Raw genomic sequence first — 16,319 nt, 5'->3', positions numbered from 1 at the left:
GAAGATGGCCTTGTCTGATTAATTAATTTTTCATTTGGACAGTCCAATGTATGTATGGCTCCTATCTGGAGAAGAGATGACACCAGAGGGCATGATGGGAATAAGCAAAATAGTGGAGGAAGTGATATAATAGGCATGACTGTTCATGTTCTGTTGAGAGCCCTTGGTTCCTGGCATTCATGTGGATGTTACTTTGACACATGCCACTTATCTATACACTGTGGCAAGCTAGGTGAACTCCTTTATAGCAGCAATATTACCTAAAAATAATTCAAGGTCATAATAGAGAGAAGGAAACTTACAGAGAATTCAGCCAAACCATCTTTTCCAGTCAGTGATAATCAACAGCAAAAGGTTCCGGTTCAGCCGAATTCACTATAAATTTGCCCATCTTTAGTCGTTACTTGGCCTCCATTACCCTACATCTCAACCTAGTATTATCACTTGTAGTATCGGCTTTAGCATGCTTTCTTACACAATACACCCCTGACAGGAAGTTGAAAATGAAAGAATTACATGATCTGGTATGGACTACAGCTTCCCAACTATTTCCTCTCTCCTGAGACAACGGATCATCCTACAGTGCCACAGGAGGCTGGACTGGATCTCATCTCACAGCCCTACCCCCAATTAATGTCATTGTTCATAGTCTCTGATCAGCCCCTACAGCCTACATCACCATCTCCCTGTTATACACACAGATACATTTATATATTTATTGGGACATTTAGGGATAATAAGGTGCTGCATTTTGGCACAAAAAGAGCAGACTGAATAAATGCAGCAGGTGCTGCAACCTCACCAATTGTGTGATAGTCTGCTGTTTAATGGGATGTTCTGCAACAACTCTGGACAGAGAACTGGGGGGGGGGGGAGGACTTTGATGCAGAGCTGAGAGAAAGCGATGCATTCTGGGAATTATAATGCTAAACAACTGCTTAACCAGGAAGTACAGAACCAAAACCTACAACATAAATGTATTTTTGGTGGTTGCAGAACTGGCACAGATAATTAATGCTATACGCTTCTGAAGTATAATTTTTTTAACCTAATGTCTGAGCTAATGATCTGCAGCTAATGTCTTGGTCCCAGACTCCTCAGGATACCTTTTTTTGTCTTGTGGAGTTCAAGACTTAACAGATCAGAGCTATTTTTGTGGCTTAAGGAGGACCTACACAATATTAGTGGTTTTAATGTTATCGCTGATCACTGTATCTACATTCTATTTATCGTATTAGTTTAACAAAACATTTTTGTTATTTCTCGGTCCATATGAAATTAGGTTTCATCTACTGTAACATTTATACGGTGCCATGCATTATTTAATACGCCCCGCAAGTTCCATATTGGGGCCACAGTATCAGGCTGCACATTATAGCTGCTATCTACGGCTTTACAGATGATTGTCAGTTCCTTCTCTTCAAGAGGAGCAATTGTCTCCAATTTCCACAGTTTCCATGCCCATCTCGGCCCCTTTTTCTCTTCCCCAGTAAGCTCCGCCACTTTCCAGGTCTTTCCTCCATCCAGAGACACATCCACTCGCACAATCTCTCTCCCACCTCCACTCCAAGCATATCCTTTAATGGTGACTTTTCCATCATAATCTACGGAGATCTTTTCTCCAGGACGTGGTTCTGTAATAGCAGACTGCACAGGCAGATCTTGTATGGCTGGAGCAGAAGAAAAGTCTACAGTATCCCAATCTACACATGGATTAAAGCCCTTATAATCATTTTGCTGCCAGTGACTAGGACTTTCCTCTTTAGATACAACAATGCGTCCCAACCACTTCACGTTACGGGCACCTACCACACCTGGCACAATAACACGCAAGGGAAAGCCATGGTCTTTGGGCAATTCCTCACCATTCATTTCATAAGCAAGTAGGACTTCATGATCCTTGCTCATGGCATGCTTAAAGGAGATGGATGCTCCATACTTTGTTCCAGTTATGTCTTGATCCAAGCCTTCAAAATGGACATGTTGCATATTGGGCATATCCTCTGTATAGCCAGCATCTGATAAAACATCCCTTAACCATACTCCTGCCCAATGTGCTGTGCTTATAGCTGATGCACCCCAGTCTAGCCCTTTAACGGGCTTTATGGCATTCATCTCAGAGCGTCTATTTCCAGCACATTGCAAAGTGGCTGTAACCTCTTGTCGTGGAAACTTGGTCTTGAGATCTTCGAGGGACAGTTTTAATGGTTTACCCTGTTGTGCTCCAGATGTTCGCTCTACAATAAGCTCATAATCATCAGGGTTGATATTTGGCACTGGCAAATGGTTCCTCTTGAAGAAAAGCTCTTTGGGAGTGATGAAGTTCTCAGTCAGCAATTCAGGGGGAGGCTCAGCATTAAAAGGTTTTTGACTGTTGATCTTTAGAATAGGATGTCGAGGAGGATCACCAGAGTAGGGATCAGAAAAATCACGTGGCTCCTCCTTGTCATCAGGGCTGAGCACTCCCACCTTGTACTCTTGCAAAATCTCCATGACATGCTCACTTTTGTGAACACCATAAAGGGCCCAAAAAGGTTCTAAAGCTGCCCCAGCAGCCAGCAAGATCTTATCCCCTCCAGGATGCAACTCTACAAATTCGGTAATGTCAAATACTTCTCCTTGATACGTAACCCATATTCTGTCAGCAGGATTTGAGTGCTTCTTCACTTCCTCTCTAGTATACTGAGGGAAAACCGGTGGACTGACAGGTTCTTCTTTAGACTCTGCTTGAGTAATCTTAGGGCAAGAAAGGCAAAAATAAATTAGTTTGTTTTAATCAAATAGAAATAACATTAAAAAAAGGATGGGTTAGGGTACTATTACATGGAATGATTATATGCCAGATTCGGACAATTATTGCTCCGTGTAATAAATACAACGATCAGCCGATGACAACAATCATCGGCTGATCGTTGATATAGGTTTGAACCTATAATTGTCGGGCGCTGATCGCGCATCACTACATGTAATAGCGGTGCGCGGCCTGCGACTGACAATTTACATTACCTATCCAGGCTGCAGGGCTCCTCTTGCGGGCTTCTTCTCCCCGGGTCCCGCGCACTTCAGCTTCAGAGAGGCCTGTCTGAGCTGACAGTCCACTCAGCCAATCACAGGCCGGGACCAAGCGGCCAGTGATTGGCTGAGCGGCCTGTCAGCTGAGACAGGCCGCTTTGAAGCTGGAACGCACGGGACTCGGGGAGATGACCATCTCTAGTAGCAGAGAGATAGGGATTGGGGGGCTGTGCTAGTACTATCTGCAAAAGAAGCCCTAAACTCTTAAGTGCAAGCTAAGCACATCTGCCTCCTTCTAATCGCTGATCACACACACTGTTTTGGGCAGCTAGTTCCGCACTAGTCCAGCATGAAGGAACACCCACATGACTAGTTGAAGGCGAATTGCATACGGCATGTGACTTTTTCGGAGAGGCTTAAATTACGCTGTACATATATAGCTTTCTGATCATTTTGGAAGTGACTGGCCCCCTTTAAGGTAAGAAAACCAAGCAGGTGTTTAACATTATTTTCAAAGTAAACCTTTTATGTTTCACTTAGGATAAATACATAGATGAAATAGAGATGTATACCCTCTGTCCTTACCAGCACTTGGCCCTGTCTAGCAATAATAAACTAACAAAAGAAATTAAGAAAAAACACAATGTACAACATTAATGGGACCTTACTTTTCGCCTCTGAGAATCAAAAATCAGAAAGGAGCCCAATCCCAACAATGCCCCAGCTGTGGTGGCCCTCCATTTCCAGTTATTTGCTCTTGATCCAGTTCCTGTGCTCTGATTCCGTCTGGATTCATTCTTGGCAGTACACATCCGTACCGACATAAATATTTGTTTCTGTAACCTAGAAGACAATATACTACACATAAAGACATATACACACAGTGATGCTGTGCGCTTGAAATTACAAGAAATGAGAAAGGCTTCTCAACTCTGCTGCTCAGTTTAAGTAGTAATGTTTAAACAAGACATTGTCAAGAGAGTCTGGATCACAGCACAGTTGTCTTCAGTGCTTATGGGGACACATGTTGACTTACTGGGGCGGGGGGGGGGGGGGCAGCTCATTTACGGTGCTCAGAGCAGACATATCAGGGTACAGATGGCATTCGTAAGTTTGTAACAAGCCTTTTAACAACATAAACATCAGCTCTACGATGTAGAAATCACACGCTGGTGTAGCAGCAGGTTGTAAAAGATAAGATGCAATAAACAACTAGAAATATTGTAAAAGATAGATAAGAGTAAGTCCTTACAACCTGCAGGGGAAGAGGGGCGTACGGTATGTCGCTAATAATAACTGAAAACCAGAACCTTCTTCTATGGTTAATGAAGGATTCCCCCAATACCCTGATCATCCTAGTGGTCTTTTGGGTGGATGTTGTTGAAACGTTATAGCCTTTTCTATATACATACAGCCATTTTCACTCACATGTAAAGTGTTCAGTAAAACTGTTACTACATTGTGTATATATAAAAGTGAGTTTATTTGTATATTTTGTATAAATAAATAAAGGAGGGGGTATTGGTGTGTTGTTTAATGGAAAAATATTGGGCAGAGAGGGTCACTGCACTAAAGGGCATAAGTCCAACAGACAGGTCAGCAAAAGTACATTTCTAGTGTTACTGATTAAACAAAATAACAGTAATTTGCTGTGAGGAGAGGGAAATCTGGTATAAAACACAGTATTTATTGCTGACATTCTGGAAAGTCGTAAGCAAAATTATATCATGGTTGTGCAGTCATAGGATTTTCTGCATATATTATCTATATTAGCATAACCTTTCAGCACATCATAATCGTACATTATTAACAGTTTAAGGTTGGAGTCCAGTCTCCTGAAGGCAGCTTTTTAGTCTTGTGCTGGTTGGTAGAAAAAGACTAAACGCGGGAAGTCCAAGTCATCTGCAGGACAAAACTAAAAAGCTTCTTTCAGGAGACTGGACCTGGAAACAAGTGTAGCTTTGTTTTAAAGCATGCTATCTATAAAAAAAAAAAAAAGTTTAGAAAGTTATAATGACAGTGACACGTTAAAAGATTTATTTGGTAAATTTTTTTCCTGTGAATTCCCACCTTTGCGGTCTGGTCAGGCTGCATAGTGCCACAGACGAAAACCTGCATAGCAGCATCATGGTTTAGCCTACAAAGACAAAGAAATTTATGACAACAAAAAGGACACTGGTTGTTGGAAACAAAGTGGGTAAGTGGAGTAATAACCAAAACACCCCTCCACCGCCTGCACCAAGGAAAAACTCTGAAAGAATTAGGAGGGCAGGAAATTCTCAATATTGTTTATGTAACTGCTACAGAAAAGGCTGTATTGGATGGCCTGACCGACCATGTAAGCGAGTGTCGATCTGCTATATCAGCACCTGCTTATACAGCTTATTACACGGCTCATCAATAATGCTTCCAAGGTATTATTTTTGCAACCCCTTCCTTTAATCAGCCATTGGCTGCGCATCTTAGGCTGTGTTTACACACAGATTTATCTGACAGATTTTTGAAGCCAAAGCCAGGAATGGACTATAAACAGAGAACAGGTTATAAAGACAGATTTTTTTCCTCTTTTTAGATCCATTCCTGGCTTTGGTTTCAAAAGTCTGTCAGATAAATCTGTGTAATAGGGTCTTATACCAGGAGAAGATATGTGCCTGATTTAGCAGATTATCTGTGTAATAGGGCCCAAAAAGCTTTCCCGTTCCTATCTAAAAACATATATGAAAGTAAACACAGAAGTCATGATAACTTAATTTAATCAGTAGAAGGAAACACTATCTGATAACTACTGACAACCTTACAATAAGCCACAAGTCTGGAATAACGCCAGTAAGAGGTAATGTGCCTTACTAGAGAGTTCACATGGTTCACAAGGGATCAATACAACGACTTATCTTAAGTGAGGATTGATAACATTAGATACGGATTCCATGATCATAAACCCAGCTTAATAATGTCGTGCACTGCCACAATGAGCCACATACAACAAACAAGATCACTCTTTACTTAGGAGGGAAAAAAATAAAAATAAATGAACGCAGTCTTGGGTTTAGAAGACAAATTAGTAGCTTAGGGTGCCTTTACACAGAGAGATTTATCTGACAGATCTTTAAAGCCAAAGCCAGGAACAGACTATAAACAGAGAACAGGTCATAAAGGAAAGCCTGAGATTTCTCCTCTTTTCAAATCCATTCCTGGCTTTGGCTTCAAAAATCTGTCAGATACATCTCTCTATGTAAAGGCACCCTTACTGAGGGATCATATTACATGCCGTCCAAAGTCTAGGGGAAATTACATGTTTACTGAGAGCAATAGATCTCACCCTAGGGCTCAATTCACAGCTTATACTGTGCTATAATTTCCTCCATGTTTTTCTGGGCATTTTCTATACACACACACAAATGAAAAAAAAGGGCCAAAATACACAGGAAAGGAGTGCCATATTTAAAGGGGTTGTCCGGCGCTAAAAAATTATTCACAGAATAACACACATTACAAAGTTATACAACTTTGTAATGTATGTTATGTCTGTGAATGGCCCCCTTCCCGTGTCCCACCACCCCCACCCGTGTACCCGGAAGTGTGGTGCGCTATACTCATTTGTCACGTGCCGACCACGGTCTCCGATCCTCAGCAGTGACGTCTTCTTCGGGCGGCCGGCGGATCTTCCCGAGTGCCGGCCGCCCTCTGCAGCGTCATCCGAAGCTCAGCCGCGATTGGCTGAGCATAACTGTGCTCAGCCAATCGCGGCTGATGACGTGTCCACGTCATCAGCTGCGATTGGCTGAGCACACTGAGGATCGGAGACCGTGGTCGGCACGTGACAAGTGAGTATAGCGCACCACACTTCCGGGTACACGGGTGGGGGTGGTGGGACACGGGGAAGGGGGCCATTCACAGACATAACATACATTACAAAGTTGTATAACTTTGTAATGTGTGTTATTCTGTGAATAATTTTTTTGCGCCGGACAACCCCTTTAAGGAATCCAAGAACACCCCCCGCCAACCCTTTTTCAGTGTGAAAATACCCCATGTAGAAGGTGAAAGGTTCCTCTGCACTATCAGCACTGGCAGATGCACTAGACTGACCGCACCCACTACATGATACTCAGATACCGCTTCAACAAGTAGCAAACAAGGTCTCAGGCTCAGCTCCACTCCAACACATTAGGAAATCTTGTTACATTTTATAACAAAAGGAGTCTTTTACACAAGACGGGCAAAAAAAAAAAAGGAAAATTTAAGCAATAATTTTCTGGTGTTAACGCGGCAACAATCAAACTATGAATGAAAATTTCTTTGTATGTTGTATATAGATATGAACACAATTACAATAATTCACGGTATATATGCAAACGCAATTACGACTGCATTAACAACTTTTGATAGCGATTTATTTTTTCATCTAAACGCCTATTGCTTAAAGGGAACCAATCAGCCGTTGGGCTGATACGGTTTCCTTGAGCATTGTATAAAGCACCTGGAGTGGCCCTGGCACGTACCGGCCACGGCCTCAGCAGGTGCTTTATAACGGAGAAAATGACTTATTCCCCGGCTCATGACTAGATACGAGCGGGGAAGTAGTCATAGTGGGCGGCTCCCCGCTCGTATCTAGTCACTGCGCTCTGCCTGTCAGCGCGCTCGGCGGGATGATTGACAGGCAGAGAGGCCAGTAACTGACCTCTCTGCCTGTCAATCATCCCCTCTAAGTGCGCTGACAGGCAGAGCGCAGTGACTAGATACGAGCGGGGAGCCGCCCACTATGACTACTTCCCCGCTCGTATCTAGTCACGAGCCGGGGAATAAAAGTCATTTTCTCTGTTATAAAGCACCTGCTGCAGCCGTGGCCGGTACGTGCTAGGGCCGCACCAGGTGCTTTATACAATGCTCAAGGGAACCATATCAGCTCAAACGGGCTGATTGGTTCCCTTTAAAAGAAAAAAAAAAATCCTAGCTTGTTTTTTGGTAAAGCGATTTACCTGTATGTGTAAAAAGGACCCTAAGGGCTGAAATAAATGAATGGCTGACCATGTGATGAATGAATGAGCTGGATCTGCCAGACCACTGTTTTGCAAAGACACATCAGATATATCATGAGTGAGAATTCACATGGCAAAGTATGCTTTTCCTGGAGTTCCATTTTAAGGATACAGAATTGCAATCAACAATATTTTATTGCATTGCCAGGTAAAGCGGAAAGGATTTATATGACCAATGATCACCCTTACAATCTATTCAGTGCCATAAACAGTGCTCCTGGCACATCAAACCTGATTCAGTAAAGATAACATATACTGGGGAAAAGGACATTTTATTAATAGGGTTTTCACATGAAAAAAAGTTGTGAAATATGCAGAAGTACCCAAATATGACAGATGTAGTTTAATGTGGTGCAAATACTGCTCTAAAGAGAGCTCTCCTACAACTGGCCTAACCTGCTGACCTCTATGAGACGCTGCGGTCACGTGGATAACACATTGGAATCCTTGTTTTAAAAGAGAAAAAAAAAAAAAGCTGTTAAGTGAACATGGTCTAAACTGGTTTTCTGATATCAGGTAGAGCTGGGGGGGGGGGGAAGAAACACACACACACACACCAAAAAGAATTTTGTCCTTGAACTGCATCTGATATTTCAGCTCAACCTAGTTCAATTCTTCGCAGTTTAAGATTTCTAGTAGCTGGCAGTGAATGCTAACATCTGTGGCAGAGGATTAAATGTGAATTCCGGCCACAACTAAGAATCCACTGCAGGCAAGAGGAACATAACACAGAATGTATACTTACCCGTCCCCCCACAGCACCTGCAACGTCACGATCCAGGCATCAGTAATTGTAGTTTGCAATGACAGACTTAATTGTTGCATAAAATATGCAAATTGTATATGTGTGGTGAAATCGAAAATAAAACACAATTTTATTTAATTTGGGGGGTTTGAGTTTACTCCATTTGCCCTAGGGTAAAACTGACGTTATATATGTTCCTCATGTCAGTACAATTACAACAATATGTAACTTGCATAACTTTTATTTGATGGCTTTTAAAAAAAAAAACTTTAAAAAACCTAAAATGTTCCTTAAAATTACTCTTTTACCATCCTTATAACCTTGTTTGCGTATATGCGACTTTTTGATTACAATTTTCCTGGATTTGATGCAACCAAGAAAAGCAATTTCGCACTTTGGCGGGTTTTTGCGCTTACGCCGTTTACCGAGCTAGATCAGGAATGTGATAATTTACTAGTTCGGGTGATTACGCACGCAACGATACAAAATATGTTTATATTTAATTATTTTTATTTATTAAATGGGAAAAGAGGGGTGATTTGGACTTTTATTAGGGGAGGGGATTTTTTCTTTTTTTAAACATTCACATTAATTAGAAGCCCCCAGGGGGACTTCTATATACGCAGTACTGATCTCCCATTGAGATCAATGCTGTGTATATAATAGAGCACCGATCCATTAGATCTGCTGCAGACCAGAATAACAGAATACTGAGCCAGGATCAGCGCCATTCCGACACAGAGGCACGGCCGGGTAAGGATAAGGGATCCCCCCTTCGTGATTGCATTGCGGAGAGGGGATCCCCCGCCACTAGACCACCACGGATAGGCACCGCAGGGCATTTAAATGCAGCTGTCATGTCTGACAGACGCATTTAAATGCTCTTATTATGAAGCGCTGTGATCACCCGCACCCGCTAATAGCAGTGGTCCCAGGCTGCACAAAGCAGCCAGGATCGTGGTGCAGCCCCTCTCTGAACTTCCCAAATGCCGCCATGATATATGAGATACGTCATGGGTCGTTAAGGGGTTAATACTTTTTACCATCCTTTACATTGTATCTAGTTTAATTTATGCCGTATAAAAGCACAAAACGCAGCTACTTTTTTCAGAGACAGCACCACATCTGTCCTCAGGTTGTGTGGAGTATTACGACTCAGCTATTTTGTCTGGGAAAAATCCTGATGCCATGCTGCAAACCCAAAGGAACTCATAAAAGTAATGTGGTCCTTTGGGCTCCATTCCTGTCCAGCATGTAACAGACCCTCTGGTGCGATTTTTACTTTCATTATTCTGCCCAATGGCAGCACAACAGTATAACTGTCCAGGGAGGAGAGATGGTATCGTGAGACTTGAAAAAAATTCAACTTTGAAGGATATTCAGTCACATGTTGCATGTCCCACATTTACCAGCAACCTGCTTGTGGCTTTTCTGAAAAATAACACAACTAAAATAACTATAATAAAGTTGCACAAATATTTGTCATGTGACAGATGTGGTTTGTACAACACACACCATGTAGCCCTAGCCTATTATAGCCCCACAGTAGGGCTGGTTTCACATGTTAAATATTACCAAAGAAGTGTATGATATGCCTTACATACAGTTTTTCTCTCATACTGAGGGTGTGGCTTTTTTGGCAAACTGTGATGTTCCTCTCACATAGACATCAATTGGATTGCTTTTTCATCTAAAAGAAAAACCCACAGGTGCCTATATGTATGGCATTTTTTGCCTAAAAAAAAACAAAGTTTTTGGCAGTTATTCCTAACTTTTTTTTTTAAGCCATAAAACCGCCCAAAAAACCTGTGTGTGAAGCTGCCCTTTTCTCTCCAGTGATCTGTACAGTCGGATAGGCTTCCTATACTTGTAGGAAACAGATCACTGGGTGAATGGGATCTATGGATACATCACAGTAGGAGGTTTCCCCTGCTTCTTATCATGCGTATTCCACAGCTGGACTCCCGGTCCCCACACGGTCTGCCCACACCAATACATTGCTGCAATCATCAGGAGAAAGAGGTGTTCTGCTGATGGGATAAGGTGACAGCATATCACCAGCACATACCATGGCGGTGATCCATGGTCATCCACCCTCTGGGAATCCCACTGATCCTGAGCAAGAAGGGCCACCATGCAGACTACCCCACCTACAGGGGGCAGCATACTCTTACTATGTGTACAGGCTGTAAAGCTGTGGCTAAACTACAACTCCCAGCATGCTTGCAGGGGGGGGGGGGGGGAGACAGAAGTTTCCCAACAGGTTGGGGAGCAATGGTAGAAAGACTCGTCAGACCCCGCAGCCCCATGGGTAGTCCATAGTCACAGACACATCCTGGTAATACTGAGATAACACAAAGCCACAGAACTTTTATACGAATCTTTATGCAGTCTCTATGGGACTCCTGGGAAGCGCCGTATCAGTGAATGGAGGCCAGCACACACAGCAGGTTCCGGCCATACACACTCTCACACACAGGACTGGTAACTAGTACACAGCTCAGCCCCGCAGACAGCTCTCCGTGTAGCGCCCGCCCCGCCTGGGACAGCGCCACACCTGTCCGCCACGCCGCACTGCAGCCACCACAACTCCTGCAGAGCCTGAGAGGGGCCCACCGAGGACCGGACAGGACGTCCCCTCACAGGCAGCCGCCTCGGCTGACACCAGCGTCACACAATGGCGCCGCTCTGTCACGGTCACATTTACCTGGCTAAGGAGCGCGTCTTCCCTCGTCCCTGACAGATGGAGCCGCACGGCAACGCAACCCGCGAGCTGTCCCTTTATACGGGACGTGAGTGACGTCAGAGGGGGCGGGGCACACACCCGCTCTCAGCCTTATAAAGCTGAGGTTCGCGCTGGATGCGAAGATCTGTGACGTGGAGCGTTGTTATGAAAGGACCCAGGCCCTATGCTGGGGGAACCACTAACATAGATGGCTTTTTAGATGATAGCTAGGCTAATAATAAAAGTGAAATAATAAAACTGGTTAGCAGTTAGCATATGGAGGCTAAGGCTGGGGTCACATATAGTATTTTTGAAAACAAATCCAGGAGTGGATTGAAAACATAAAAAGGCTATGTTCACACACTGTTGATATTTACTGGATGGCCCTAATTTATTGGTAAAAAATTGCTGTTATTTTTTAAACAACGGATGTTTTTCTGAAATTATTTGTCATTAAATGGCGGCCATCCACTCAATTCCAACAGTGTGTGAACAGAGCCTTTCTGTGTTTTCAATCCACTCCTGGTGTTGGTTGCAAAATACATGTCAATTCTTTCGGCGGACGGCAAAATCCGACTGACCATAGAATGGAGTCTATGGAATTGGTGGGGATGCGAGCGGAGGAATCTAAGATAGGTTTAGCATAATCTAGGCTTACGGCTGAGATGGGAAACTAGCGGGTACCACAAGCGTATACTCAAATCGCTCTAAAAAAGGAAAAAATTAGTCTAGGCAGCAATAGCCAGACAAAAACCATACTCAGACCAAGCGTTTGATCAGGCACTAAAGACAACAGAGGAACTAACACAGTGAGGGGTTTTGTGCTTATCCTACACTGTGTAGTTTTTCGATTTCAATATTGAAGACGCTTTTATCAAGATTCGCCCTGTTGCCAAGATGATATAGAAACTGTCCTGCATCACTCAACCATCTCATTGACATTTTACTTCACACTCATATTATAGCGTTCTTGTTACTTTTTAAATAATCTGACTAAAAGTTATTTTAGTCACTGGGGACTTGGGTATATTATCTAGTCTCTAGAAATTGATTTAAGCTGCGGAATCCATGGCACATTATCCAGATTCTGTAGTGTGATTCAGATTCAGGCAGCATGCCATGCCATTGTGTCAGGTAAAATACTGGACAGACCACCATTAAAGTCAGTGGGGTCCTTCAGTTAATTCTGGTGTCTGACATGTAGTAGAATCAGCGTCTCCATTTTTTTTATGTTGTTTGGATCCAATCATGAGGTAGAAAAATGAAGAAAAAAAAATAGTGAACATGGCCTAAGTGTCCCATTACATGGAGCAATCATTCATTTATAAATAGGCAGATTGTGGTGTTTCAACATGTTTAAAAATTGCGGCTGATGAAAGGAGTAATCTCTGTATGTAAAATAATACTTACCTCTTCACACTCCCCCGGTGTTCTCCTGCTTTGTCTCTGTGCCTCCAGCTAACTGCAGATAGATAGATGAAGTGTCGGATCCTCAGGGTAGGCGGGGACCACAGGAGCCAGAATGACGGCGCTTCACGGCTTCAGGTTTAATGAAGTAAAACGATGAATTTTAATGGTCTCATAAACAACGCGTTTCAAGGCATAAATTGCCCCTTTGTCAAGTAGGAGAGACATAGTGTATCATAGGCAGAGGGTCCTTTGTATATATGCCAAAGTATCTGTTTGGCAGGAACAGATACTTTGGCATATATATAAAGGACCCTCTGCCTATGATACACTATGTCTCTCCTACTTGACAAAGGGGCAATTTATGCCTCGAAACGCGTTGTTTATGAGACCATTAAAATTAATCGTTTTACTTCATTAAACCTGAAGCCGTGAAACGCCGTCATTCTGGCTCCTGTGGTCCCCGCCTACCCCGAGGATCCGACACTTCATCTACCATTCTCCATTCCCTGATCTCCTGGCTTGGGATCTCGGCATCTACCCTTGGAGCCTGGCTGCTACGGCTACTACCTCTCTCTTCACTGATACAGGTGTTGTGTTCTTAGCACAACACCATCAGGTGAGCAGTTTTATTATCAGCTTGTTCGACCTACAATCTGTTGTTTACGTTATCAACCTATGGCGCCCTTTCCACTTTTTTAGCCCTACTCACTCCAGCTAACTGCAGTCACCGCAGAGCCTGTCCCTGTAGTGTCAGCCTGCTCAGCCTATCGCCTGTCACTGCACAGAAGGGTTCAGAATTGTTAGCGGAGAAGGCAGAAACAACCCAGGACAACACTGAGGGAGAGTGGAGAGGTAAGCAACATCTTTATCATTTTAACCCTTTAAAGCAAGGACTGCACAGCTGTGCTAACATTGTCCATGCAGCCCCACTCCATGATTATTAAAAATGCGTAGTAGGCTCTGTAAGCAAGAACCGATCTAGAAGACCAGTTGAAACAAAGCAATCAGCAAGTGAATGCTCGCTCGTCTTTTAATTGGCTCTATTACACCGAAAGATATCTACCTAATTTGGCAGATAACCTCTCTGTGTAATAGTGCCTTAAAGGCGAACTCCAGGTAAGGAAAAGAGGAGACAAATACCATGTGACTCATCTCAGCTTCCAGGCCTGGGTTTGTGTAAGGCTGGCACCTAAGCCACGGCCCTTACATTCATCACTGGTGGATTCATGCAGTCCCCTAGCATGACGTAACTGCGTCACATGACCGCACAGCTGCCAACAGCTGTTCTGATTGCACGCCTTAAAGACTAGAGGGAAATGTAGTCTGACAACGGTGCCCAGGAAGATGCCCCTGCCCAAAAACAGAGCAGCCAGAACTCTGCTTCGGGGGCCCCAGCCCATAGGAAGAAGCACATCAAGGTTTCTACAGATCTAGGCAAAGTCAGAAATCTGCAATTCTTAGGGCCCTATTCCACCGGACGATTATCGTTAGCATAATCGTTAACGATTAACGATCTCAAACGACCGCTATTGCGAAAGACCTGAAAACGTTCACTCATTTCCATGGAGCGATCATCGTTACTTATGATCGTAATTGCGATCGTTTCTTCTTCCGTATTTATTCGCTATTGCGTTCGTATCTATTGCGAACGACCGAACGATGTCTTATTCAATGCGAACGATTTGCGAACGTTTTGCGAACGAGCAACGATAAAAATAGGTCCAGGTCTTATAAAGCGATCAACGATTTCTCGTTCGGTCGTTAATCGTTAACTGCATTTCAACCGAACGCTTATCGTTTAGATTCGAACGATTTAACGATAATCTGAACGATAATCGTCCGGTGGAATAGGGCCCTTAGACTTTCCTTTAAGGCTGTGTGTGTCTCGGAAAACATTTACCACAACAACTGTGCATAATGGGTTGGTAAAAGCAGCGTTTGGACACCTTCTCATCATGTCCAGTCCACCATAAAGTGTTTTGAAGAGTAGGGGATTCATACTGAACTGGGGAAAATAATCTTCAACTCCAACAACCTCTCTCAGGCTATTGTGCCTACAGCTTAACTCTTCCTAGCCTTCACTACTTTTCCTATCAAAGTAGCAGTGTGGTTTAACTAGCTGTTAATACAGGTCCATCACCTGTCAAAGAATTAGAACATAGACCCTTTCTTTCCTCACAGAAGGTGAAATCTGATTGGTTGATAGGGGCAACTGAGCCAGTTCTACTTTACACCACGATCTCGGGACAGGAACAACTTGACAATTTGTGAGCTTAATACGGACACAAAAAATACATTTGTCACATGCTTATGTGAGCCAGCCTGCAGTAACTGCAATCAATAAGTGTAAATTAATGAACCTTTTAGTCACTTCTATGTCATGTGTTGTAAAACTTACTGGAAAAGAGGGGGGGGGCGGGGTTATGCCCACACCCACCCCTTATATCTCCTTGCCTTCCATTCGGTGATGCTGTAGCAGTACGACCGCTAAGTGCCCTATTACACAGGACAATTATCGTGCGAAAAATCGTTGAATCGTTCAAATTTAAACGATAATTGTTCTGTGTAATTGCAGGCAACGATTGAAAAATCGTTCGTATGTCGTTGATCATTGATATAGATCTGAACCTAAAATTATCGCTAATCGTTAGCTGTAATTCCACGTTCGTTCAAGTTCCGCATTTTTTCACTAATCGTTCAGTGTAATTGCACATTGTTTTTCTGGGATCAGAAGGAATAAACGATCATAGTAACGATCGCAATAACGATCGTAACTAACGATTATCGTTCTGTGTAATATGGTGAACGATTTCAGGTTAACGATAAACAATCGTTTAGTGTAATAGGTCCCCAAGTGTGAAGAGCCATTTGAAAATAAAGAATCAGTCATCTTTAAGAAGCTAAGTTCATTTAATATACACACACAGTCTTTGTTTTTACTTACATTAAATACATTGGTAGATCAGGGGGAGATGTCCATCATGGTTACAACTGAAGTTAGATCTTTCTTAATGCAAAAAAGACAAAAAGAAAATTCATACAGAGGGAATTTTAGCTTTCAGAGCTGCAAAGTACCAACTTGGTCCAGGTTTCACCCATATGCAGAAAGGGAATCAAGGTGAAGTTGGCTGCTCCATCGATATTCTGAGTACAACAATGGCTGTTTGTGGCAATACAATGTGTCACTTCATCCAGACACACAGAAGGACGAGCACAATGTGAATAGCTCTGTTGTCCCATAGCAACAACTTCGCAGTGATTTTATTTTCTCTAAAAGTGAATCATAGTGAGTCGGAGCCATTGACTGATGTTCATCTAATGATTTATATAGAAACAATGGATATGCGGGTTTCCATTAAATTAACTGCATACATGGCTTCACAGTAAA

At 43.0% G+C, this 16,319-nt stretch overlaps 1 protein-coding gene across 1 annotated transcript; it reads right to left on the bottom strand.

Moving 5' to 3' along the window:
- Nucleotides 1-467: 467 nt before the first annotated feature.
- Nucleotides 468-11,608, bottom strand: SUOX (sulfite oxidase). The gene is made up of 4 exons (XM_069970501.1): nt 11,504-11,608; nt 5,083-5,149; nt 3,681-3,855; nt 468-2,736 (listed from the first exon to the last, which is right to left on the bottom strand). The coding sequence occupies exons 2-4, from the start codon at nt 5,139-5,141 to the stop codon at nt 1,279-1,281; spliced, it is 1,692 nt and encodes a 563-aa protein (XP_069826602.1). The 5' UTR covers nt 5,142-5,149; nt 11,504-11,608; the 3' UTR covers nt 468-1,278.
- Nucleotides 11,609-16,319: the final 4,711 nt, after the last annotated feature.

Source organism: Dendropsophus ebraccatus, chromosome 5, assembly GCF_027789765.1.
Source record: "Dendropsophus ebraccatus isolate aDenEbr1 chromosome 5, aDenEbr1.pat, whole genome shotgun sequence".
In the NCBI taxonomy this organism is placed as follows: Eukaryota; Metazoa; Chordata; class Amphibia; order Anura; family Hylidae; genus Dendropsophus; species Dendropsophus ebraccatus.
This window is presented reverse-complemented; position numbering and strand designations above follow the sequence as displayed.

Bases quoted from the DNA above. Each gene is read 5' to 3' on its own strand.
- SUOX (XM_069970501.1), bottom strand. From the start codon at position 5,141: ATGATGCTGCTATGCAGGTTTTCGTCTGTGGCACTATGCAGCCTGACC. The intron at 3,856-5,082 runs GTGGGAATTCAC...ATTGTCTTCTAG, and splicing joins AGCCTGACCAGACCGCAAAG to GTTACAGAAACAAATATTTA. The intron at 2,737-3,680 runs GTAAGGTCCCAT...TCTTGCCCTAAG, and splicing joins TTGATTCTCAGAGGCGAAAA to ATTACTCAAGCAGAGTCTAA.